This window comes from Camelus ferus, chromosome 2 (assembly GCF_009834535.1).
Source record: "Camelus ferus isolate YT-003-E chromosome 2, BCGSAC_Cfer_1.0, whole genome shotgun sequence".
Lineage (NCBI taxonomy): Eukaryota > Metazoa > Chordata > Mammalia > Artiodactyla > Camelidae > Camelus > Camelus ferus.
This window is the reverse complement of record NC_045697.1, coordinates 74272137-74297759: the sequence shown is the minus strand read 5'-3', so window position 1 is coordinate 74297759 and position 25623 is coordinate 74272137. Positions and strand designations below refer to the sequence as shown.

At 35.3% G+C, this 25623-nt stretch overlaps 2 protein-coding genes across 9 annotated transcripts in view; one reads left to right on the top strand and one right to left on the bottom strand.

The window, feature by feature from the left end:
- GSTCD (glutathione S-transferase C-terminal domain containing) overlaps positions 1 to 3219 on the bottom strand; it is a 108403-nt gene extending 105184 nt beyond the window's left edge. For 2 of the 3 annotated variants that reach the window (XM_032461137.1, XM_032461144.1), the window contains exon 1: positions 3005 to 3218. The gene's annotated coding sequence lies outside the window, so the exon portion shown is untranslated. Of the gene's footprint in view, positions 1 to 3004 lie in introns of all 3 variants that reach the window. The other variant, XM_032461142.1, reaches the window with a different exon arrangement.
- Positions 3220 to 3273: 54 nt separating this feature from the next.
- INTS12 (integrator complex subunit 12) overlaps positions 3274 to 25623 on the top strand; it is an 81832-nt gene continuing 59482 nt past the window's right edge. For 4 of the 6 annotated variants that reach the window (XR_004312906.1, XR_001366015.2, XM_014559213.2 and 1 more), the window contains exons 1-6: positions 3350 to 3465; positions 12398 to 12562; positions 15341 to 15493; positions 17034 to 17221; positions 18672 to 18831; positions 23200 to 23346. Coding sequence is in view for 3 of the 6 variants with exons in the window: in XM_014559213.2 (XP_014414699.1) it covers positions 12407 to 12562; positions 15341 to 15493; positions 17034 to 17221; positions 18672 to 18831; positions 23200 to 23346 (804 nt within the window). In the remaining 3 variants the exon portion in view is untranslated. Of the gene's footprint in view, positions 3466 to 12397; positions 12563 to 15340; positions 15494 to 17033; positions 17222 to 18671; positions 18832 to 23199; positions 23347 to 25623 lie in introns of all 6 variants that reach the window. The other 2 variants (XR_004312905.1, XM_014559211.2) reach the window with 1 other exon arrangement.

Sequence of the window (25623 nt, the reverse complement as noted above, 5' to 3'; positions counted from 1 at the left end):
TCCTTGTGCTATACAGTATAATCTTACCTATTCTACTGCTTTCTTTTTCTTTATAGCACTTATTACCTGACATATTTCCAATGCTTAACTGCATTTCAAATTTTAGCTCAAGGAATGACTAAATGAATGGATGTACATAAATGAGTATCACTAATCCCTGTAATGACAGTACTACTGAGAACTTTAGTCTTGATACAACAGGAACTTCATTCTTCTTGACACAATTCTTTCTCTTCCAAACAAATAAAACTATTTTAAGAGCAAACTACATATAAATTAAACTGAAGAAACAATCTCACCACTGTAAGCTGAGTTGGAAAAAGCATAACTAGAATCCACTCAAACCTCTAGAGAAAGAATAGAAATTTTTATGTGTATTGATATTCAAGCAAGAGAACTAGGAACCTAACTAGATTCTATATATTTACTTAGCAAGTAGAACATTCATACATCAAGAAATATAAAGTAATGGATAAGAACCTAGACTCTGGATCTGACTAACTGGGTTCAAATCTTGGTTCTGATACTTAGTAGCTAGCAATATAAAACTTTCCTTAGTTTTCTCATTCCTAAATTAGGGTAATAATAACAGTATTTACCATACAGCATGTTGAGAATCAAACAACACCTATCACATTAGTAAGCCCCTAAAATAAACACTATTATTTATTTGTAATTTATCCTCAAATTCCTTATCCATTGACACTGTAAAACAAATTTTGACGGGTAAGCCTCAAATCATGCTTTATATTTCTAAGCTTCTCAGGAAAAGGGAATTCATGTTGAATTGAAAAGATTTTCTCCAGTCAAATATTGAAAAAAAAAAATCTGTTACTGAGGCTGAAAGCCAGGGAGTCACAAAATGCTAGAATATAAATGTGATACTCTAAGTCCACATAATAATAGCTGCTTATATTGTACAAAACAAATCGTTTAAAGCAGTTAACAAGTATGAAAAAATTATAAACTCTTATTTTTCTTAAAGATTAAAATTGAAACTCACTTAAATTCCCTACTACATCAAATGTTCAACATTATGAAAATTATAACTTAACTTGTGTTTTATACATTAAAAATCACAGTACTTGGTTGTAAATCTCACTATTTTCTTTCAATAAGATAGATTTTTTAAAAAGTGTCTCTACAGCATTAGATAGCAGCTATTACTTCAGATAGTAAAGGTTAAAAAATGAAAGAAAAGAAACTGAGCTATTTCAGTGCTCGTTACACTAGGTAATGTGGGAATATATATATCGTTAAGTCTTAGAGGACAAAATTCTATTATTAAAATTAGCTGTTTTCTTATTTGGGCAAGATGGGGGGGGGATTTTAAAAGTAAAAAAAGCTTACTATAACCTTAGCCATAAGGGAAGTGTGTCATCTTCTCTCTGGAGAATCAGGGAATCATCTGTTGCCATAGAATCATAATGCCTGCAGCTAAGCCTGACCTTATAATTAATAAGGACCTACAGCATGAATGCTAACATGTTAAAAACACATCAGCAAGCCTGAAATAAAATTACTGAATCCCCACAGCAAACAATACCCCTGCTTATTATGATCTAAATGGTTTAAAACCTTGCTTTCCAAGTACTAATCAAAACAGAATTCAGTAGGCTACTTTGAAAACCTGAAGATAAAAACAACATATACTAAGGAGCTGTTTATACTATAGATGTTTTATTTGACTGGCCTCAGAATTTGTTAAGCTTCAAGGTCTGCTAAATTGTTGCTACTGGAAAGGCCAATTGGATATTCAGTATTTATTATTTCAAGCCACAGGCAATACAAAAGCTACAAAGTAAACATAGGCTAAAACAAAAACAAACCAGACCCTCCCACCCCCCCAAAAAAACACAAAAAAACAAGCTTGATGGGCCCACTACTGCAGAAGTTCAAGTTTGAGCTTTGTTTAGAGCAGGCAAACATGTTAACAGGAGTGTAGAACAAACAAACAAATAAAGGAACTGATTAATTTTCAAATCTCACTGCTTTGGACACAGATTTTTGAAGTTAGGCTTCTTAAAATGATGCTTTCAAGTATGACTCAAACATAATTTCAAACGACTATGCTTAAGGCAATCATCAGTAGTGTATACTATCCACCAGGCAGTTTTTTAAAAAGTCACATAGCTTAGAGTGTGATTTATTAAGTACTTATTAAATACGACAGCAAATCACTCAGTTATATTTATAACAAAGAATTTATTTTCACAATATTTAATGGCCATAGTTAATGTTTAAAATTGTCACACCACTAGTTCTTGCCAGCTTTGGTATTTTCTCCTTTAAACGCTGTTTCTCGATAAGCTTAGAAAAAAGTAGTACTCTGCCTACTTTATCAATAATTTAGCACAAGATATATTATTAAATGTTGGCATTTCCTTGACATTCAAGAACTTATGACAAGGAATGGGATGATGGCCATTAAGGGATCATGACATTTGAGAATAAAGGGGAAAAAAAGAAGCCACCTAATCCAAACCAGGTAGAGTCGCTTTGGGAAGTACATGTAGTTGTAAACGTTTTTGAAGTCAAAGCAATTTTCATGCAAGTTTAACTCAAACTTTCTATAGAAGTTTAAAACCAAAGTAAAACACTGCTTTGACAGTGTAACAGAAACAAACGGCCCCAATGAAGTAAGTTCTTTGGAGCAACTGTTAGGAGGTATTCACATACAAGGTCTTTCTCCAATCAGGAAGGGCTAGAATGGAAAACAAAGTGGGGGTAAAAAGAAGTTAAAGCGCGATCCAAGAGGTCTTAAAACTACCCTAAGCAGCAAATGGCAAACGACCCCACAGACTCCTGCGACTGGAAGTTGTTCCATTTCCCCATCACTAGAGGAAGCCATGAGGACTGGCCTCGGGGAAACTGAGAAGGGGCCCGGACTTCTCCACCCTCCTCATCCTTCCCCGCATCGTCGACCCTGTCGCCCCGGATGCAAAGAAGAGTCTCGGCGGGGTCGCGGGGACTGCGGAACCGGCGGCCCGAGCGCCCTCCTTACCTGGTCGCAGAGGCGCGGCCAGGCAGGGAGGGTGCGTGAATGTGTCGGCGACACGGGCCGCCAGCGCATTCCCGCCCCGCCGGAGCCGGGATTCGCGAGGCCGCTTCAGGGAGCCTTCACCCGCGGACCATTCGCAGCCCACGAGACCGGAGAGAAACAGCAGGCAGCGCATCAGGGAAACAGCAGATACCGTCCGTCATTCATAATCCGGCGGACCGGAAGGAAGAGGAATTACGTCACTTCCCAGCGTCGCACAGCCAAAAGGTTCCCCCGTCGACCCTGCTGTGGGAACCTTTGTTTTCTCTCTGTCGGAACCCGCCGGTGCAGGACCGGTTCGTCTGGCTACCGGGAACCGACGGAGCACCCGGGCGGAGCGGTGAGTTGAGACGAGCTCCCCGGCTCCCAGCCGCCTCCGGGAGCCTCGAGGCCTTCTCGAGGGGCAAAGTGGGAGAGTTTGTTCCGTGAGTTCTTAGTTTCCTCCTTCCCTGTAGGGGAACCTCGTAATTTGCAGGTGGTCGAGTGCCCAGGCTGAACACTCTCCCCTTTCACTGAGGGTTGTGAGGGTGTTGCGTGTGGGGCACGCGGACTAGAGGCACGGCCCCAGGGACCAGGTCCTTGGAACCCTGTCTCGGACCTTCCTCGGAAGGTTTTGATGACATTTCTGTACAGCTCCCTCGTTCTGCCTCACCTTCTCTCGGGCTCACAAGTCAAGGACCTTACCCCGTGCTAGGCCTTCGGGGTGTCCTGCCTTCAGTCAGAGGATTGGCATTCCTTTTCTGAGTGGCTGCGGCTGATTTTCAGATTCTCTATCACTTGGTTGGTTTGGATTCAAGGTCTTTCCGCCTCCTCTACGTTTCCAGACGTGTGCCTAAGGTATCAGTGTAATCCAGGACCCAGAACTCAGTGGACGAATGAAAAGGGCAGCATCTTTGAAAGGTTGTTTATTAGAAGGAGTTGCAAGAGCTTGCAAAGACAAAAGAGGCAAAGCTTTCTAGAGCCGTTATGAGATGGCAACCCTAATACTGAACTCTGCGTAATGAAGTTCAATTTCCTTCATCTCATACAGATGCAAATGGTCAGTTTTGGACTTTTTAGAAGATTGGCATGTAGGGTGGGAAATGGGATCTAGAGGAAAGCATATATTTATATGTGAATACCTAATTTAAGTTGGAGAAATCACAGGAGCCCTAGAAAGTGACATTTAAACGAAACCTACTTCATTCTGTCAACAATTTTTTTTGAGAATTTATTAAATTCCGAGCACTAGGTATATAACAGTGAATAAAACAAGTCCCTGATTACATGGAGTTTACAATCTAGTGGGAGTACTGAGTTTAAGTCAGATAAAGAATTGCGAAGAGAGTTGCAGATAGGAACATTGTACAAGTCCCCAGTCATGAAAGCGGTGTTTTTTTGTTTTGTATTGTTTTTGCTTTTTGATGTTTGAGGGTTTTGGCGGGGTGGGGATGACTTTCAGTTTCTTTTTTGTTTCTTTTGGCGAAGGGACTTTGGAAATGTTTAAAATTGTGTAGGAGAGGAAAGACCATTATGCTTTGATCTCTAGTAATTCTATAGCCGTTATTTTGTGGTACTTTGCAAAATAGCAAAGTGATAGGCAAGAAAGCTAGCCTCTCCCCTTAAAGTACTCAGAGTTTTATAGAGAATATAACACATGTGCCCCCCAAAAAGTATGGTTCAAGGTAGGAAATTCCAGTACCATGAGAAAGCACTTTGAGACATCCTAGGTGGCAAGATTTTTAGTAGTATTGGGGCAGTTGGGGAAGGACACACTAGCTGTGAGTAGAGTCCTCATGAGAGTGGTATTTGAGCTGGGTCTTGATAGAATTTGGAAATATATAAATGAATAAAATCCTCCCAGACAGAGAAAAAATGAGTAGAAGTAGCAAGGCTAGCTAATGGCTGTGCTCTAACGAAGATCTGGGGATGAAGAATTAAAATTTTTGTGCCAATTACTGAATCTTTTTAAATGCTAGGCCAAGAAATTGGGCTTTATTTTGAAGGCAATGGGAAGCCTTAATTTTTGAGGAGGAAAATGGAAGAAAGAAAGAAAGAGAGAGGGAAGGAGGGAAGAAACAAGGAAGGAAGGAAGGGAGAAAGACGTGTTGCAGGTATGCCATATTAATATGGCAACAGTGTTGAAGTCAAGGAGAATAACTAGATTATCGCTATAGTACGAAAAGCTAATAGAGAACTGAATCTGAGTAGTACCAGTGGAAATGGAAAATGGGGAACAAATGAGAAATGTCAGAATTCACAGGAAAGGGCTGCTGGTTGTTCAGATATAAGGAATTGAGGATGACTCACTGGGGCAAAGATTTAGGCCTCAGACCTGATAAACAGAGAGTGTGTCATTTACTGAAAGTAAGTTTAGGGCAAGGAGCTTTGAGAGGAAGATATTCATAATCTTAATTTCAGTTATAAATGAATTTGAGATACCATTAGGGCAACCAGGTAGACATGTCTACTGAGCAATTGGAAACGTGGGATTCGAGCTTAAGAGAGATTGGAATGGGGATAAACATACGAAATCATCTGCCCACAGGTGATAGTTAAAAACGTGATATATATAAGATTACCAAGGAAGAAATTGGTAGCAGAACTAAAGAAAATAGACAAGGACAGATATTTGGTCAATATAAAGAGTGATGGAGATGAGATGAGCCAGAGAAAGAGTAGCCAAGATAGAAACGGAAACCCAGGAAAGCTGAGTATAACAGAACTCTTGAACTCGTGAAGGACAAAGGTTTTTGAATGAGAAAGTGAAAAACATGTACTCACTTGGCCAGCATTTACTGAGTGCCCGCTGACTGCCTAGACACATAGGTTACAGCAGTAGGTAAGGTCTGTCCAGTGCTGGTCCTCATGGAACGTACATTCTAGTGAAAAAGACAAACCCTGTTTACATGATGACCAGTGTAGTAACTATGATGAATAAGTACAGTATGTTTGGAACTATGTAACTGGAAGACTTCTTATTTTGTTAGGGGAATGTGCAGGAAAAAACTGAGGCTGGAAGGATGAATAAGATGAGGCAAGGGACATTTTATATTAAAGCTGAGGTAGAAAAGAGTGTATGTTGAAAGACTTGAAATAAGTCATGGGGCTACAACAGAGTGGGAATAGCTTGGGATAGTAGGTGACATGTAATGAGCATTTGTACTCTGTGCCAGGTACTGTTGTAACTGCTTTATATGTATTACTAGATCATGTAGGGCATTAGAGATCTTTTAAGAATCTTGTTCTTTAACCTTTGGACAATAAGAAGTGAAAAGGAGTGTTTTAAGCAAGTGAATGATAGAGAAGATTTGGAGGGGAACAAAAGTAGTTGTGGGGAGACTGATTAAGTTTTAGGCCAGATAAAGATGGATGTTGGTACCTTGGTCTAGGGTGGTACTTGTAAGGATTGAAAAAGGTAGGTGAATTTGAAATATACTTAAGAGGTTTGGTGATTGAATGGGAGGTGGGGTGGAAAGTCTCAGGTTTCTGGCTGGAGCACTAAAGTATTTGAGAGGGAATACTAGGGAAAGAACTGGTTGGAAGAAGAGTTTATGAGTGGCTCTGTTAGAGATATGTTGTATAGGAGGCACCAGTGAGATATCCAAGTGAAGCTGGTAGTTGGAGATTAGAAGAGACACATGGGCTGGAGAATGAAGAGAGAAATTTATAATTACTGGCAAAAGGGTGTAGTTCAAATTTTCTAGGCCAGTGATTCTCAAACATTAGAGTAGATCAGAACCACCTGAAAGATTTAATGCAGATTTCTGGGTCCCACTCCCAGAGGTTTTTTGTTTTTTTGTTTTGTTTTGTTTTGTTTTGTTTTGTTTTGTTTTGTTTTTAGTAGGTCTGGTTGTGAAGACCAAGAATTTGAATTTCTAACAGGTTCCCAGGTAATGCCTATTGCTGCTGATCCAAAGGACACGTTTTAAGAAGATGTAGAGAGAAATAAGAAGATATTCAGAACCTAATCTTGAGGAACTCATTTTTGTTTAAAGGGACGGGAGGAACCTTCAAAAAAGAATGAGAAAGTAGGAGGCAAAAACAGTATTTATTATATTTACCTGCTTAAGGCTGTGTATACTTTGGTGAAAATATTTCCATGGAATGGTGGGACAAGGCCAAATTGCAGGAAGTACAGCATAAATGAAAGGAATGAAGAAAAAGAATATAAAATGTAGGTGACTTTCTTAGGAAGTTTTGCTATAAAATAAAGAAAACAGGATAGAAGATATTTAAATGGCAATGAAAAGAAGGCAGTAGAAAGAAAGAGGCTAGGGAGGGAGGTTTGAGGGTATGAAGGAAACATAGGAGTAATTCATAGCTCAAGGTTTCAGAGCAGGGGAGATAGGCTCCAGGTACAGGTGGCGTTACATGGAGAGCCACCCTCTTATTTAACAGGTGCAGAAGAGGAAAGAATTGGTACAGGTAAGTTTGTAGATGTGGTGGCAGGAAGTTGATTTAGTTCCTCTCTGACAGTTTCTGTTTTCTCTGTGAAGTAGATCTGCCTACTAAGAAAGAGAGCATTTCAAGGCAAATGGAGAAGGTATGACTGGTCTTCGCAGAAAGTGAGAAAGTGAGTTGACCAGAGAGACACAATAGGATTGCTAAGTTGTATTGAGTGCCTTGATGAGATTGGTGACTCTGAAGATACAGAGTGTTTGTATTCCTCTCAGCTGCACTTAGAGTTTGGGTGCAGACAGGGAGAAGGTAAATAAGAAGGGTGGCTATGAAATAGGTGAAACTATAGGACTATGTGGCAGGGATGCTTAAAGACCTTAGAAGAGAGTCTTTGAAAGCCTGGACCATGAAGAAAAAAAAGAGATGGAGAAAAAAGATCATTGTTTAGAAGTGTGAATTTCTGTTACTTATATGCATGTGCTGTAGGCAATACCCGGCATGAGCTAAGAATTCTCTCCCACCAACACCACTAATACCGCCTTCCTAGGTCATTGACATATTTTAGAGTGGGGATTATTATTAGTTTTCTGACATTCTTCTTTTTTTAAAGCAACATCTAGATTTTAAGTTAAACCTACATTTAAAGCATTAAATTTCTTGTATATATTTATATCTACATACACCTAGGGCTTGGTTTTCTAGAATTCTAATCCACAGTAAGAATTATATGGATCTTTCACGGTCTGTTTTTGTCATGGATTTTAGAATATACAGGCAAGAATTATACAGAAGTAACATGATTTGGTATAACTCCAGGAAAATATTTTTGGAAATAATAAGGAAGATAGATTGACAGATTTACATGACAATAATTTCTTTCACTATTCAGTAGTACCCCTCTTGTCCCTGGGGGAATATGTTCCAGGACACCCAGTGGATGCCTGAAACCACTGATAGTATCAAACGCTATACATACTGTGTTTTTCCCTACACATACATACATCTGATAAAGTTTTATTAATAAATTAGGCACAGTGAAAGATTAACAACAGTAACTAATAGTAAACTAGAACAATTATAATAATATACTACAGTAAAAGATACATGAACATGGTCTCTCTCTTCAGCTTCTTTAACTCTGCCAGAAATGTGACAGTGGCTTCTTCTTCATTGGTAGACACAGCCTCTTCAGTAATTCTTCTATTTTTCGTTTAAAACTATTCCTGAATCTGTGCTTTCTGGCCCAACACATTGCCACCTATTGGAACACGTTTTCTGTTCATGTCCTCCACCTGCAGATTTAATGCCTTTTCCAGTTGAACTAAGCACTTACCATGCACTGTAGCTATAACTTTTGCAGGTGGAGGTGCAACAGCAAAACTAGCACAAATTTCTTTTTCCTTCTTCACAATTTCACAAATAGAAGATTCATTTTTACCATAGGTCTTAGAAACCATATGAGCATCCAATTTTTTTCTTATTAAGTTGAGAACTTTCACCTTTTCATTTAGAGGAAGCACTTTGCAGTTTTTCTGCCATATGTGAATTGCCTGCATCACTACTCTGGGTCTTTGGGGTCATTATTAAGCAAACTAAGGGTGACCTGAACACTAGCACTGTGATACCCTGACAGTCTGATATCCAAGCTGGCTACTGACTAATAGTTGGGATTCACTGGACAAAGGGATGATTCATGTCCTGAGCAGGACAGACTGGGCCAGCGACAGATTTCATCATGCTATACAAAGCAGCATGCAACTTAACACGTATAATTGTTTACTTCTGAAATTTTCCATTTAGTCTTTTCTGACTGTGGGTAATGAAAATGTCAGAAAGTGAAACCACAGGTAAGGGGGGACTACTTACTGTATGTGGGTTTGCCAGTAAGAAAGGACAAGTGATAGAAATTAGAGAAGGCGATAGAATAGGGGGAGGGAACATAAGGGGGAAAACTAAAATATAAAGGGTAAAGCCCATAACCATGAGTGTTTTATTTTAGGCCCAACTCCTGTTTTCTGTTGGGTGAGGGAAAAAAGTTGGGATAAGCAGGTGCCAATAAGGACAAAGCAGAGGGAACAAGAAAGTGGAGGCTGCTATAAATTCAAAGTAGAGATGAATAGGAGTAAGGAAATTTTTTAAAAGAAAGAAAATTGACTTGGAAGCCTGCAGAGGCTCCTGGGTCAAAGCAGTAGAAGAGATAGAGTGATGTAAGACTGTAGTGTATAAGGATAATTGATTGTAGTCAAAGAGGAGAATAGTTATGGCAGGTTGCAAGTTTCAGTGACTGAATATGAAGCTTCTTGGGATTGAAGATCTAAATAAACCTGGTGCAGGAAGTTGGAAAAAATCATCACTAACGATGTTAAAATTACCAAAGATGATGGCAGGAAGAAAGGAAGAAGATGAACTGGTGCAAATGTTCTGTACATGAGCAACAGTGAAAATGCAGGTGTGGATTTCAAGAAAAGATGTTTATGAGTGGTGGTTATGGAATATTATTCCAAAAGCAGCAATGTGGAGTGAGGTCTCCATAGACCTCTCTTTGCTCTTTCAGTAGGAACAAATCAAAGGAACACTGCTTGAGAGAAGGTTGCAAAAGAGGTGGTGTCTGTGGGGCCAACGGGCAATCGTAAAGGTAAAGAGATAAAAGGAGTGCTTGAGGAAACAGTGGGGAATACATGGGAATGTGCTGGTAATGAGTAGGGGCTAGAAGATGATAGGCAGCTAGCAATGAAGTTAATGTGGGGAAGGGAAAGAGCTGAGCTGAATGGGAGTACTGGAGGGATTTTCAAGTGGAAGGTAATCTGTATCTTAAAGCAGTCACTATGCATATATAATAGGGAAAGGGAAACTGGAATTTGCTGGATAGGCTACAGCATTGGCCTCCAAACTTCCCTCATCATTTATTCCATGAGTGAAAAAATTGAGCACACTTCCTTATGTGTGTATTTAGTTACCAATTATATGCATGTACTACTATCATTCTGTACACTTAATTTTTTTTTTACTAAAAGATTAAAAATAAAAAGAAATTTTAATATTTTTTTCTCTGTATTCTACTGGGAAGACCACTGGCTAGAGGGACATGTTAATAATTTAGGGCATGGGTATAAAGTCTATTCATTATAAAAATGAATTGCAAGTTCATATAAAAAGAACTGGCTCCTAGTTGGTGCTGATGACATGATCTGTAGTCTTGTAATCTAGGTGCTGACTCTTGTTACCTAATCTATAATGTAAACCTTTCATCTATGATTATGGAAATACATACCAATAAATACTTTGCTTTTTCTAATATATTAAAAGGATTCTTCTAAGTATCAGTCTTTTCAGTACCTCATAATACAGATTGTTGTAAGTAAACTGCTATGCTGTTTAGCTTTAAAAAGTTATGTGAGCAGAAAGACTGGGCTGTCTTCCCTTGTGCACTCAGGAGGCATGGCAGCCTTACTCCTTTTCATCATGGACCTTTTAATGAGGAGCTCTTTTATCCTCAGAATGTATATGGTGACCAGCCTCATGAGTAAATTTTTTAAAAATACATTTCTGTACCTATCATTATTTTTGATGATGTTTGTAATAATACAATCTTAAGAAGTGACAGAGGTTGCTTCTCAACTTTTGTTAACTGATTGAGGTAGGTTATTTTTCTTTTAGTATTGATCTGTGGACCCCTTCTCATGGGTGATTAGAGTAGAGCACGAAATTTGACAGTAATTTTGTGGCTATCAGATAGATACCTAATACCTTCTTAAAACTTTTTTAAAAGCCTAGTAGGGTATGTGTGTGTGTATGTTTCCTATAAAAATTGGAGAGGGATTAAGGGGGAAAGTAGATGGGGAAGGAACAAACAAAATCCATTTTCAAGCTGAGCTTTCTTAATGCCAAGATTCAACCTATAGCAAGTTTCAATGGCTTTGTAAACCCCTGAAAATGAGAGATTAACGTGGAACTGGTGACAGATCCTTAACTCTAGCAGTGCAAGTGCGTTGCATTCTTATAATATTAACCTTGAGGATAGAAGATAATTTCAAACTCTAGAATGCTGATCAAAGGTTTGAACACAAAGTATACATTTTTGTTTTAATAAAATAAAATATTTTATTCCTTGCCTGAAGAAGTGTTTGAAAAAGTGACACCAGAAGTAGAACCATATGACAGCATTGGTATTAGCTGAAAACAAAACTTTTTAATGTTTTGAAATTTCATAAGCCTTTGATGTGTATCTTCACTATTTTTTAAGCTCCATGGGACACAGAGAATATCATAGACCCTGTGGGAGATATGTATATAGTATGGCACCACTTGTCAGAGACCTTTTTCAAAGTAGGTTAATGTGTGAGATCTAAATGTGATGCAGTAAGATTATTGTTAGTATGTTTTCTGAGGCATTTAAGATTGGGGATGAGAACTAAGGAGGAAAAAAAAAAAGGATAGTTGATGTAAAAGCTTCAACAATGACCTTTATAGCTCATTGCTTAATGCATTCTCTGACTGTTGCCCTCTGGTGACACCCTTCCCCCAACCTTTTTTTTTTTTTTTTTAATATGTATAATGGAAATAAAAGGTTTGAGAGAAGAACTTTTGATATATATATGTACATGTATATATATAGTAAACTTGACTTTAAACACATTAAGTCCTGTGTGCTGAATTGTAAGCATACTATTTCAAAACAGTGTTAGGAAGGGGCTCTGCAGCAGGGAGGTGCTTATCTGGATTTAAAATTTTGCCATGGATATGGATACAAAGAAAATTGATAATGTTCTTGCTTCTAGAGAAAAGTAATAGATAATACCAGTCAGGGACAAGAAGGAAATTTACTTTTATCTGTAATAACCTTTAGAACACTTGGAACTTTCTATCATGTACAGACTATTACCTACTATAAGCAAAGGAACAAAACAGATGAACTTTGACATAGATTATTGACCATTGTCTGTAAATTACTTTCCCCTCTTTTTTTTTTTTATTCAGGTGTCTGCTATGGCTGCTACTGTGAACTTGGAACTTGATCCCATTTTTTTGAAAGCACTAGGCTTCTTACATTCAAAGAGTAAGGATTCTGCTGAAAAGTTGAAAGCACTACTGGATGAATCTTTGGCTCGGGGCATTGATTCAAGTTACCGTCCTTCTCAAAAGGTACCTACCTGAATAAAAAGCTTGGAGGGAGTTTTGTAAAGCCTATTGTAAAACAGTGTTAACATTTAGACTATCTCAAAACAATCTCTTTGCCAAAATAATCATTTTCTTGTGGCATGAAGAAATTATATTTTATAGTGTTCTTTTCTTCCTTCAAGCTTTCAGAGAGCTGTTACACTATATAGAAAAGTTAGCTGGGAATGGGGGATATTCTGTTCTACTACTTTCTGTGTATGGAAACCCACTTGTTAAAGATATATTTCAATTTCTAGTTCCTTATGATCAGATTTTTTTTTAAGCTGATGAATGAAACATAACTTGTAATTATTTCCTAATGTTTTAGGAGCAAAAAATATTGAAGTAAAAGGACAGAGATTTTGCAATGAAGTGTATTAAATGTGGATAGGATAATTTAAGGAAAAAAGAAGGTATGGATAAACTATGAGAGCTATATAGTCCCAATTGTGATAATAACAAAGTGGCCAAGCAGCTTTATGTAAAAAGAATATACATTTTGGAACCAGACAAGTTGTTTTAAATCCCAGCTTACCTCTTACTAGTGTGGTGATCTGTAACATATCTTGAACATTTGTAGTGTCCCAGGTACTTTTCTGAGTGGTGTATGTGTATAATTAATTGTGATCCTTTGAGATAGATATTTATTTTCATTTTATAATAAGGAAACTGAGGTATAGTAACATTTCACCCAGCCTCTGTTTCTTTATTAGTAAAATGAGGCTAATAAGAGCTACCTTACAAAGTTATGAAAATTTAAAGAGAAAGTATGTCAGTCACCTAGTGCAGTATCTACCTGGTACATGATAGGCTCTTAGTGACTGGCAGCTCTTACTATATTCTCTAATACCTAGTAAGGACATTCTTTCAAACCTTTCTAAAGCTGTAGCCTTGAAACTCCAAGTCATCCATACCAAACTGAGAAGAAGACAGAATTCCATGGCTAGCTCAGTCTAATCCAGAATCTCAAACTCAAAACAGGCCACATCCCAGACTTAGCATCCAAGAAAACTGAAATTTTGCTACCAGCCTTCTTTTAACACTAACTCTAGTATTCGTAAACCTTTTTCTATTGGTTTTTGAATAATGGAGCCATTGTGACTTCATTTGTTTCACCATTCTCATTCTGGTAGGTTCAATGAGTTTAAGCCAACCAAACTAATAAAACTCAACAAAATACACCAATAAATTCATTCTGTGTTGAATATTGGTATTATCCAAATAGGAAATTCATATTATTACTAAAGAAGCAGTATTTTGAGATTCTAAAACAGAAGGAAACTCATCTGTTAAAGTACATGAAAAGTTTGTTGCAATTAAAAAACCTCCAGCCCTTAGATTTATAACTGATATTAACTTCTCTTTGTCAGTTTAGAGAAAATTCTCTGCTAGGTATTTTTAAAATGTAGGTTCATTTAATTTTAATTTTTAGCTGAACATTTCCATCTCTAGAATTGGTGAGAATCACCTGGAGGCAGTGGTGTGCTTATAAACATTAGTAACTGTCTGTCCAAATATAGTTCCAACATAAAAATTGGGAATAATTCCAATGAGCTACTATATGCAAAAGCTTTTTATACTATTAACAACAGATAACAAATATATACATCAGCAAAGCAGTAATAATAACAAGGATTACAAGTTTAAAACAGAAAGAAAAGACAAGCCACAGACTGAGAGAAAAGATTCGCAAATCATGTATCTGATAAAGAGCTTGTATCCAGAATCTATGAAGAACTCTTTATATTCGATAATAAAACAACCCTTCTTTTTCAAATGGGCAAAAATATTTAACAAACACTTTACCAAAGAAGATAAATGTGAGGCAAATAAGCACTTGAAAAAATGTAACATCAGTAGCCATTAGGGAAATGTAAAATAAATCTACAGTGATATGCCACTACATACCTATTAAAATGTCTAAAATTAAAAAGATTGGCCATGCTTATCACTGATGAGGATGTGAGGATGTGAAGGAACTGGGACTCATATACTCCTGATGAAAATATAAAATGGTATACCACTTTGAACATGGTTTGGCAGTTTCTTATAAAGTTAAACATAAACCTATCATATGATCCAGGCATTCCACTCCTAGACATTTATTCTAGAGAAATGAAAGTATATGTCCATATAAAGGTTTGTACATGAACGTTCATAACAGTTTTATTTGTTATAACTCCAAACTGCAAACAACCCAAATGTCCATCAATAGGTAAACAAATAAACAGATCATGGTATGTTCAATGGAATGCTATTCAGCAACATAAGGGATGAACTTTTTATACATTCAGCAACTTTGATGAATCTCAAAATTAACATGCTGAGTGAAAGAAGCCAGAAAAAAGAGTATATACTGCATGATTCCATTTATATACATTTCTAGAAAATGCAAAGTGATCTATAGTTACAGAAGCAGTTCAGGGAGGCTTAGTTTTTTAGGATGTCTCCTTCTAAGAGTGATTACCAAGGGCCACAAGGAAACTTTGAGGGATGATGGATATGTTCATTATGCTGATTGTAGTGATGGTTTCTTACGTGTGAAACTATGTAGTGAAACTTACCAAATTTTACACTTTAAATAGATGCAGTTTGTTTATCAGTTATATCTCAATGAAGTTGTTTTAAAAAGGATAATACATTGATCACAACATGATGTCTTAATTTGTAATTGAAAATTGTTTAGATTTATGATCTATTTTTAATAATATATTAAATAGTCTGAATATTTAATTACAGATATCGTTTTAATTTCACCTGTAGGATGTGGAGCCACCCAAAATTTCAAGCACAAAAACTGTTTCCATTAAGCAAGAGCCCAAAACAACATCCAGTCTTCCTTCTGGCAATAATAATGGCAAGGTCCTCACAACTGAAAAGGTAAAGAAGGAAGGTGAAAAGAGACCTGCTGATAAAGTAAGATTTTATTTTACTCTAGTAAATCAGCCAATCAGTCCATTGTTTAGAGGCAGAAACAATGTTCTGTGCTTACTTTTTGTATATAATAGTGGGTAAAATTATGTAATAATCACTCAGTAAATATATTTTCATAATTATAGATGTTGGTTTTTTGAAAAATGAGTAAAATTTAGAAACATTTTTAAACCACTTACTGAAGTCATTGTTAACAAATATTTGAGCCTTAGAGGATGTATTGATTTCATGTATAAACTTTAATCTATAACTCAAAGGTATGACAGTTGTTGAAAGGAAAAGATGGTGAGGAAAGAATAAAGACACAAAATATCTTTGTAATATAAAGATATAAATGACTAAATGAAATTTGTTACAGACTGACATGTATCTTAATAGGATTACAGATAACTCTTGATTTTGAATGATTTCTGCACATAGTTAATTATTAGGATTTTAACACTTTGTAAAAAATACATTTAAAAAAACTTTAGTAACCCCTGCCCTCAAGGTGGAGTGTTTTCATACTTTTTCTAAATATTGGCTATTTGTAAACTATATTGTATTGTTTTCTGTGCTTTTAAATGTATATAAATGGTATCATACTGTACATATATTTATTTTGGCAACTTTTCCTCTCACCAGTGTGCTTTTGAATTTTATCTATCCTGATACATGTATATCTGAGCATTTCTTTCAGCTACCATGTAATATTCATTCTATGAATAAATCAGTTTACCCATTCCCCTACTGCTAAGCAAACAGCTCAGTTCTCCTTTTTCTTTATTACAATGGAGTTTCAGTGAACTGCTTACATGTATCTCTTTGCGCACATGGTGATAGTTTCTGTAGAATGTATTTCTGTGAGTGGATGTGATAGGGTAGGTACATCTTCAACTTTATTGGGCAGAAGTAGATGTACTGAATTTATATTCTGACCAATAAAGTATAAAAATTCCAAATTCTCCATGTCTTATCAGACTTTTTAATTTTTGGCAATCTGACAGATGTATCTATGACATTTATATCTTAAAGAGAGGAGCCAGAATTTACTTTGAAACAAGTATGGCAATGTGTTAAGCCTGGACAACTGGTAAAAGTTCATTATTTGCTTTTTTTCAATATATTTTAATTAACAGTAGTTTATAATTTTAAATATTTAAAATAAAAAAATAGCCTTAAGAATAGCATTATTAGTGCTATGGCTTCTCAATTCAAACACAATGGGTGAAAAAGAAGAGGAAGTGTAAGTAAATCCACTGAAGTTCCAGGAGTCTTTAATGGATAAAAGAGTGCAAAGAGAAATATAGATGCATGCTAAACTGTTCTGATTTATATATTTCTACCTTGTTGGTTTCTTTTAACATACTGATTATGAACTTATTATAAAACTTTGGCAGGTCTTTAGTTTGTAATCTGTCCCTAACAATGTGAAAGTATCTGTCTAGTGGACTTGGTCATTGCACACTGTGTATCTTATCCATCTCTCAGTGATTTAAAGTTTACTGTAACATGTTAATTTCTGATTGGGTGCTTTTTATAGATGAAATCAGATACCGCTGAAGGAGCTGATATTCCAAAGAAACCTAAACTGGAGAAACCAGAGACACGCTCCTCCCCCATTACTGTCCAAACCAGCAAGGATTTAGCTATGGCTGACCTTTCCAGCTTTGAGGAGACTAGTGCTGATGATTTTGCCATGGAGATGGGATTGGCCTGTGTTGTTTGTAGGTAAGTTGTACTTTGCCGCAAGATTCTTTTGTTTCTTTGTAAAGAACAAACAAGTTAAAAAAAAAAAAAAGTCAGACCAACTGTTGAGTGTTTTTTATTTTGTTATTATTTGGAGGTGGGTAGGAGATAAGTTGACTATTCCCTGTGAACTGCCTGTATAGCATATGGCAGCTTAACATCTTGAACTTTGTCAAGATTTTATCTTCCTGACTGGCATTTAATCAGTTATGTTGTAGTAACATTTTCTGCATTCTTGGATTCTAGAGGGAAAACAGTTATGGCTTTATTCTTTAGTGAGGAAGAGTCTGTTTAGCAGACTTAATTATTTCCATCTTTCTTTTTAAGAAGACTGTGTAGCTTTTTTTTTCTTCCTGAAGTGTTGATAGTATTTATAAAATAAATGGTTATGTATAATTTTCTAAAATACCATTTAATCTTTTTCTAAGGTTAATGGAAATGAAATGAATGGATATGTAGGTTATTCTGCATGTTGTTTTAAAACATGGATACATAATTATAAAAACATAGATAACTCTGCTTACTGAAAGATTCATTTTAAAAATCAGAATAATTAGATTTCACACTCTTTGATGTCAGGAGCTATATTTCTAATTGTTAATGACTTTCCTTGCCTAGCACAACAGAGAAAATTGAAACCTTTGTTGCTAATTTCTTCATGAAAATGTTAAATTATGGTGCATTGGGACTGAGGAAATAACTATAAACTTTTGTAAGGCATATAAATAATCAGTTAATGTACCTCTGAATAGGATCATTTTGTTAGAGCATTATTGTTTTCACATAAATTTGTTTATTTCAACTTTTATCTCCATAAGGATTATTGTTTTTATATAAAGAAATAAATGGTAAAATAGTAAGAGGGAAAGAACTAGTAATTGTAACCCTCCATCAGGAGTCTAAGGCTGTTGCTGTTAGAATTTATACTTTTTGATATACACATTGCTCCGTTCTGTTCAGCTGATAAGGCACTTAGTTTTTTGAACACCCTATGTCTGCACATAGTGTGCTAGGCACTATGGATAATTCCGTCCGGTTTCCACTGTTAGGCGGCTCATCTATTAATGAAGAAGATAGAACAATATGTAGGCAACAAACATAAAGGAATTTAACAGAGGTACAAAGAAGATGTTGTAAGACTGTTGAAGGCCTAGCCAAAGAGAAAGAAAAAAATTATAATGAGAAATGACAAGGAAAATATAGCCAAATTTACTCACTAAGTCACTTTATATACATTTATGAATAATTGAGCGTAACCTTTAAAAAAAGTGAAGTGTTTATGCAGGCTGCATGTTGCGATTTGTTATTTTGCTCTTTGGTTTTCTGGGGTTTTTACCCTCTTTAATATATCAAAATTTACCAGAACAACCCTAAAATGGATTTAAATTATTGCCTTCAAATAAGTGTAATGTTTAATGGTTTATTTTCTTAGGCAAATGACAGTGGCATCCGGTAATCAATTAGTAGAATGTCAGGAATGCCATAATCTCTACCACCAAGATTGCCATAAGCCCCAGGTGACAGACAAGGAAGTGAATGACCCTCGCCTTGTGTGGTATTGTGCCCGATGTACCAGACAAATGAAAAGAATGGTAGGAATCATTTTTCTCTATTTTAAACAAATAGTTTTTTTGTTGATGTGTGCTTTTTAAAATAAAAATTTGAGCATTTATGCTATTGATAAAAATAAATTAGATAAGCTGATTATTTAAATGTTTGTGAACATAGTGTATATGTGTGATTTATGTATCTGTGCCTAAATGGACCACACCATGTATATGTATTTTTCTGTGTTCAGCTTTTAGCTTGTTCTAATATTAAAAAAAAAAGGATTGAAGACCACCAAAATATGAATATTCCTTACTAGTATGTATTTATAGACATTTAAACATCTATAACAATTTATAAATGTATTTATAAACATTTAAAAATACTACAAAACACTGTGGGAAGAGTCCAGTAAGGAAGTACTAGAATGTCTTTTCTTGAGTGAGCTTGAACCACCAAACTTACAAGCTGTGTGCAGAGGCACTGCTTGTATCTGCATTTCTGTCTTTCTGTCTGTGTTTCTCTCTCTGTTCCCCAGTCTTTCCTTTTCATTGTCTTCCATTGACCATTTATCCTATATTCTCATGCACTTTCTCAGTTTACTGCTCACAAACATAACTGCCTTGAATTTCATACTGAAACACGTTTTAATTTGTTATATTGGATAGTTTTCTAAATTTTATTTATTTAAAAAGTAAACAAATGAACAGGTACCATTTTCCTTTTAAAGAAATCAAGTTATTATTTATTTCAGTGACTTGTTTGTGTCTCCCATGACCCCTCCCCTTCTTTAGATTAGGGACTCTTGATAGAAGAGTTCTCATATCTATTAACCAAATGAATTTCTATGTAATTTTTTTCTGACCAAATATATCTTTTTAAAGTCAGAAATATTTAGTTAAAAGTTAAAAAAAAATCAAGATATCTGCTTTACTTTTTAATCATTTAAATCAGAAATAGATTGTTTTTATTACCATGAGAAGTAGTAAAACAGTAGTATTTATATTTTCTCTTTGTAACAGGAAATTTTGATGACAAAGTACAGTTTTTTTCTGCTCAATCTGATTTTTATCTAGTCTGTTATTTAAACTAGCCCCCCCAGGACCTCAACCAAAGTGATTATAGGTGAGCAAAATAGTACATTCCAGGACATTGACACAAGTAGTCACTAAGAATTGATAATAGTCAAAATAAGAAATTTGTGACAGTAATCTGGCTTTCTTTAGGTGTATCTTCTAAGTTTATTATTATTTTATTGTAAGTCTCTTAATAAAATAAACACTGTTCTCTCCTAAGTTTTTCCTCCTGCGTATTTTGTGACTTAGTTACACCAAATCTGTATTTATAGTTCTAACCCTCTTTCTGGGGTTAATTTTGGCAGCTAACCAGATACCCTACAGTTACTTTAAGTTTAGTATTTTTAAAATTAAAATTGTTTTCTTCTCCACTCAGTTTTTTCCCCAGTTTCACTTTTATTGCCTGTTCTACAAATCCCCCATTTCTTGTCACTTGCTTTAGCCTCTTAAGGTCTCCTTGCTTCCCTTCAGTCCACTTTACTCACTACAATTAGAATATTCTTCTAAAATATTTATCTAACTTTATCTGTTTAAGTGTGCCCCATGGCTCTCAATTACCTATATAATGAAGTTATCCTCATTAGGGTAGATGTATGGACCTTCTCTCTTTGACCCAAGTCTACCTTTGTGTCCTTCTTTCCCACCACTTCACCATATACACCCACATACTCTGGTCATGCCAGACCAAGTGGTTCATTCCCCAAGTATGTGGTGAACTTTCATGTTCCCATATGTCCTATTTCTCAACTTCTCTTCATCTGGGCTACCTTTTATTCTTTATCAACTTCACAAATTAAATGTCTAATTCATTTATCATTAAGACCAAATCTCATTCACTGGCAAAGCACAAGAGCAGAGCTCAGGACTGGACATATTCTACATTCTGTTGTTCTCATTTTAATAACATAAAATGGAGGAAATGTAGATTAGCACCAGTAAATTCAGTTTGTGTCCAAGAGTCAAGTGCTAAATGGGGAGTCATGACTAATGTTAGAATATGATAAGAATACGCCAAGAGTGGACCTGGGGAAACACCAAAAGGCATGATCTGAAGTGAGCCTGAAGATGAGGATCCAGTAAACACACGGGTTAATGAGAAAAAGGAATTTGGAAATAGTGGGGATGCTAAATCCAGTCATTCCTACTATAATTGCTTTCAGTAGGGTTTTCATGGGTGCATTGGTTATTGCTCCAAGTTGTCTTGAAGATACTATAGATAGCATCTTATATCCCCTTTCTCCTTGTACTAATGTCTCCAACTAGGGCAGGTTCTGCAGTACACATTATTATGGGAAGACAGTTAAGAATATTGTGATAGTGGGTGGCAGGGTCCAAGGTCATTCTTCAATTCTGTAATTTTCTCTCTACCAGGTAATGGGTTTTGCCCCAGCATTAGGTGAGAGACTCATGACTTACTGCAGTGGTTTACAACCTAAGGCAGTTACACATTCCTTCTCAGCAGTATTTACAAACACGTGGTATTTTTGATTGCTGCCATACTGACAATTATTGACTTGAGTGGGAGAATTTCTTACATCCTGTTTGAGGCAGCCATCCAGTGAAAAATTACAGTGCTTTTTTGAGCAACACTGAATCAGTGATAATATCCTGGTTTCCTAAACTAGTATTACCAGCAAAGGACAAAGGGTTTGGGGTATCTCTTACTCAGCTTCTAAGATAGCTAGATGAAATAGAGGAAGCAGAAAAGGATCCAAACATTTTCTCCTAGCCAGAGGTTCTTTCTGGGCTTCACTGTAATGAATTTTCATCTGCTAAAGCATACAAGTTAGGTAGGTCTTCAGAGTCTAAGCACATCTACCAATGTGGGTGGAGGGAAGTGTAAGATTGAAAGCCATAGGTATGGAACCATGTGTTTCTAATTTACCCTGAAGGCTACATTCTCATAACATGGTTTTGCAGTAGAGGGTAAGATGATCTTTCTTGGTGGTTAGAAATATTTTCCCATATGTATCTTCTAGCAATCTTAATAATATTCTTGATCTGAATGTTGCTTTATAAGTGATGTTTGAAAGTAGGTGTACTTTCATGTGTAAAGTATATAATACAGAAAATGGGATGAATTGAGACTTAAGGACAGAAATTATATTGAATGGAAAACCATAGCACAAGAAGATTACATGAGAAGGTCCAAAGATAAAACAACTGCATTCAAACTTCCAGAAATGAGAACACATTATTAATAAATTTCCTGATGTAGTCTTGCAAGGCCTTATTAGGATTGTCAGAAGACAATAAAATAGCTGGGAGCCTCTTTACCCATCCAGTAGGGGTGAGTTCTTTCTGATTCAGTTTTTTCATCTTCTATAAATAAATAGTAACTATTATTATTTGCACTCAACATGTGCCAAATATAATTCTAAACTCTTATGTAATCATAATCCATTCTCATAACCCACCTTTGACACAAAAGCTTTTATCTCCATTTTGCAGATGAGAATGAGGCTTTTAGAGATTTACGTATTTTACTTGAGGTAACATAGCTAGGGGAATAGTTGAGCTAGGTTTTACTACTAGTCCTGTTCGACTCCAAAAACTATCCTCTCAAACACTGCACTCACTATATGGTTTATATAGTTAGTATCATGTAGCTGGAGAACACTTAAGAATAGACTGAAAAATAATTAGAGTTCTAAATCTTTAGAATTTAGTAAAGTACCTATTGTAAAATAAAGGAAAAAATCAATTATTGGTCAAAATAAAACTGAAAATGTGTATAAAGGAATAGTGGGTACAAATTCCTCTCTGATAACAAAGAATTTTGTGTTTTGTGGATTTTAAATATTCGGTGAGACTAGTTCTGCACTATGGAAAAACCTCAAAAATGTTCATCATTTATCACAAATAGTTGTTCAAAACCACATAATCGATCTGAACTACCTTTTAACTCACCCTCTGTTACTCAGAGATTCACATGCCTGAACCCCAAGAAGAAAACTCCTGTCTTTGACCAGCCCTAATGAGAAATAAATGTGCTTCCTTATGAATGAAGCTAACAAATAATTTGTGATTTTTCCTTTTTTTAAAACAATTTGTTTTGCTTTGTTAAAATGGTATTTAATCAACCCTAATCTGCATGATAATTAAAGCTTCCTATTATCTTTACTGTTTAGAAACTAATAAAATCTATAAAACCATTAATATAATGATGATAAAAATAATTTTTCCAAGTCTGTATTTTCAGTGTTGTCATAATATTTTTTAAATATTCAACCGTATTTCAATTCAATGAGGAGTCCCGTGATAGATTTTTATTGTCTTCTTGTGCGTTTAACTAAGATTTTGTAGCTAATTTAATCTTAACACTGATTTTTGCAGGCTCAAAAAACTCAGAAACCACCACAGAAACCAGCCCCCACGGTTGTTTCTGTAGCTCCAGCTGTCAAAGATCCTTTGGTTAAGAAACCAGAAACTAAACTCAAACAAGAGACAACTTTCCTAGCATTTAAGAGAACAGAAGTCAAGGTACAGTACATTCCATTTTTTTCTAAGATTGGATTTTAACTTAGTTGACTAAATAATAGTTACTTGAAGAAAAATTAATGAGGAACTTTATATAGTAAATGGTCATATGCTGGAAATTAAGACTGCATTACTATTTTTTTTAAACAGTTTCTTTTCTTTTTTTTAAGCCAGCATTTTATTTTATTTGGTTTTTGTTGGTTGGTTGGTTGGTTGGTGGGAGGGAGGTAATTAGGTTTATTTGTTTTTAGAGAAGGTACTGGGTCTTGAACCCAGGACCTCCTGCATGCTAAGCATGTGCTCTACCACTTGAGCTATACCCTCCCCCAAGACTGCATTACTATTAGCTTTAGGTTGAAAGGGAACATTTGTATATAATTATTTAATTTTAAATTCTGCTGTTGTTCTTTTATCATGATTAGGAACTATTTGTGAGCATTCCAAGATAGCATTCTTTACCATTCCTATGTAGTCAGACATTTCTCTTCAGTTCGGAATTTGTTTTAAATTGTAAATACTTTTGCTCTCAGTAGCCCCAGATTTGCTCCTCACGTTGCTTGTGGTGATTGGCCCCATAGCTTTTTTTCTTCCTACTTGTGGAGAAGTTTTCTTGCTTTATCTTATTTTTTTCTACTATCATGAAGTTTCATGGTACCTATCTCTTGTTATTTAAGGGGCCAGATTATCTAGTGAGAGTATCACATTTCTCATTCCTCGGTTTTCATCCTTGAAATCACACTACATTATTGTTAATATTCTGGCATTTTGATATCATGGAATAAAATATTTTTCTAATCTAATTTTATAACCAAAGAATGCTTTTACTAAGTTATACATTTCAATTTTAAGCAGAATACTAAAGATGGAAGAAAAAAATGTTAGCCCCAAATTCTCAAAGGTTAAACCCAGAAAACTCTAAAGATATAACCTTCTCCAAGTGGCTATAAGTAGCAAAGATCAGGAACATTGGTGTGATGATAAAAAAAAAATACGCATATAAAGTATGCTGAGAAAGATACTGATAATTTTATTTGCAGGTCATTTTAAATTTAATTTACCAGGGAAGAGTTAATATCCAAGGATGTCTATTATTGATTTGTCAGACAGAAATTTGATGAACTAGAATAGAAGTAAGAATAATTTATTGACAGTAATTTGAGTTGCTATATTCTATACTTAAATCACTTTAGGTAGATTTTTATACTAACATGTTACTACTAAAGTTTATTTTTAGGAAATTCAACATGAAATTATTTTACAGCAAATAAATTAAGGCCTTGGCTGTGATGTTTGTTCTGATTTAAGAGGTTTTGGTGTTTTCATTATAAAATAGAATAAATTTTTACTATAAAAAATTTTTTACCATTTATATATAAAAAGCAAATAAAATGGCTTTCTAACTAGGATAATGGTCCAAAAAAACTTATAAGTTAAGAACAGTTGAGAAATTTATTTCCTACACTAAAACAGTAAGAAATACTTGGTCTCCATTGTTTGTGTTCGTCCTGATAGTATTGTAAGTCATCTGTTATTCGGTTGAAAAGCAGTAGCAGTAACAGCAAGCCATTAAAATAAAATGCCATAGATACAGAACTCGCTTTCTCATTGGTACTTCATAAGTGTTGGTCTTTTTGATTACTTCAGATGTGTTTTCTTTTGTGAAGTTTTTTGAAAGATCATTTAGCCAGATGGTAGGCAGTTTTATGTTGAGTAGAAAAAAAAGGAAAAAAATTAAATCTTTCATAACTGAAAATTAAAAGTTTACTACACCTGTGTCCTTTTACTTCCTTTACTAACTTTTTCTCATTACCTATATGCATTCCTCTAGGAATTTGTAATTTATGCAAAGTTTGTCTTCTCTGGATAGCCTTATGAGGTAGTATTTGTATGATGTTACTGTAAAAACATCCTGTCATTTTTCAGAGTATGGGAAAAATAATCTGGACCCTCCTCTTATAAAGATCTCAAAACATTCTATTTTCATTACTTTTCACATTGGTTTAAAATGTTTAATGCAGACAATATTGAAGGCTACTTTGTAAGAACTAAAAACATTTTTATCAACTCATTCAGAGTTCATTTCTAAAATTTAACTGTGTATATTTTAGGCATGATAGCCACCGTGTTTTTGAATAATATACCATTTGTAAGACTTTTTTTTTTTTTCCTATTTAAGACATATTCTTAAGACTGTGAAGGTAGAAAAAGTACCAGTGAGAAATACATTTCATAATTAATTTGAACAAAGTGAATTTTTCCCTAATGTGAAGGTGAAAAAAA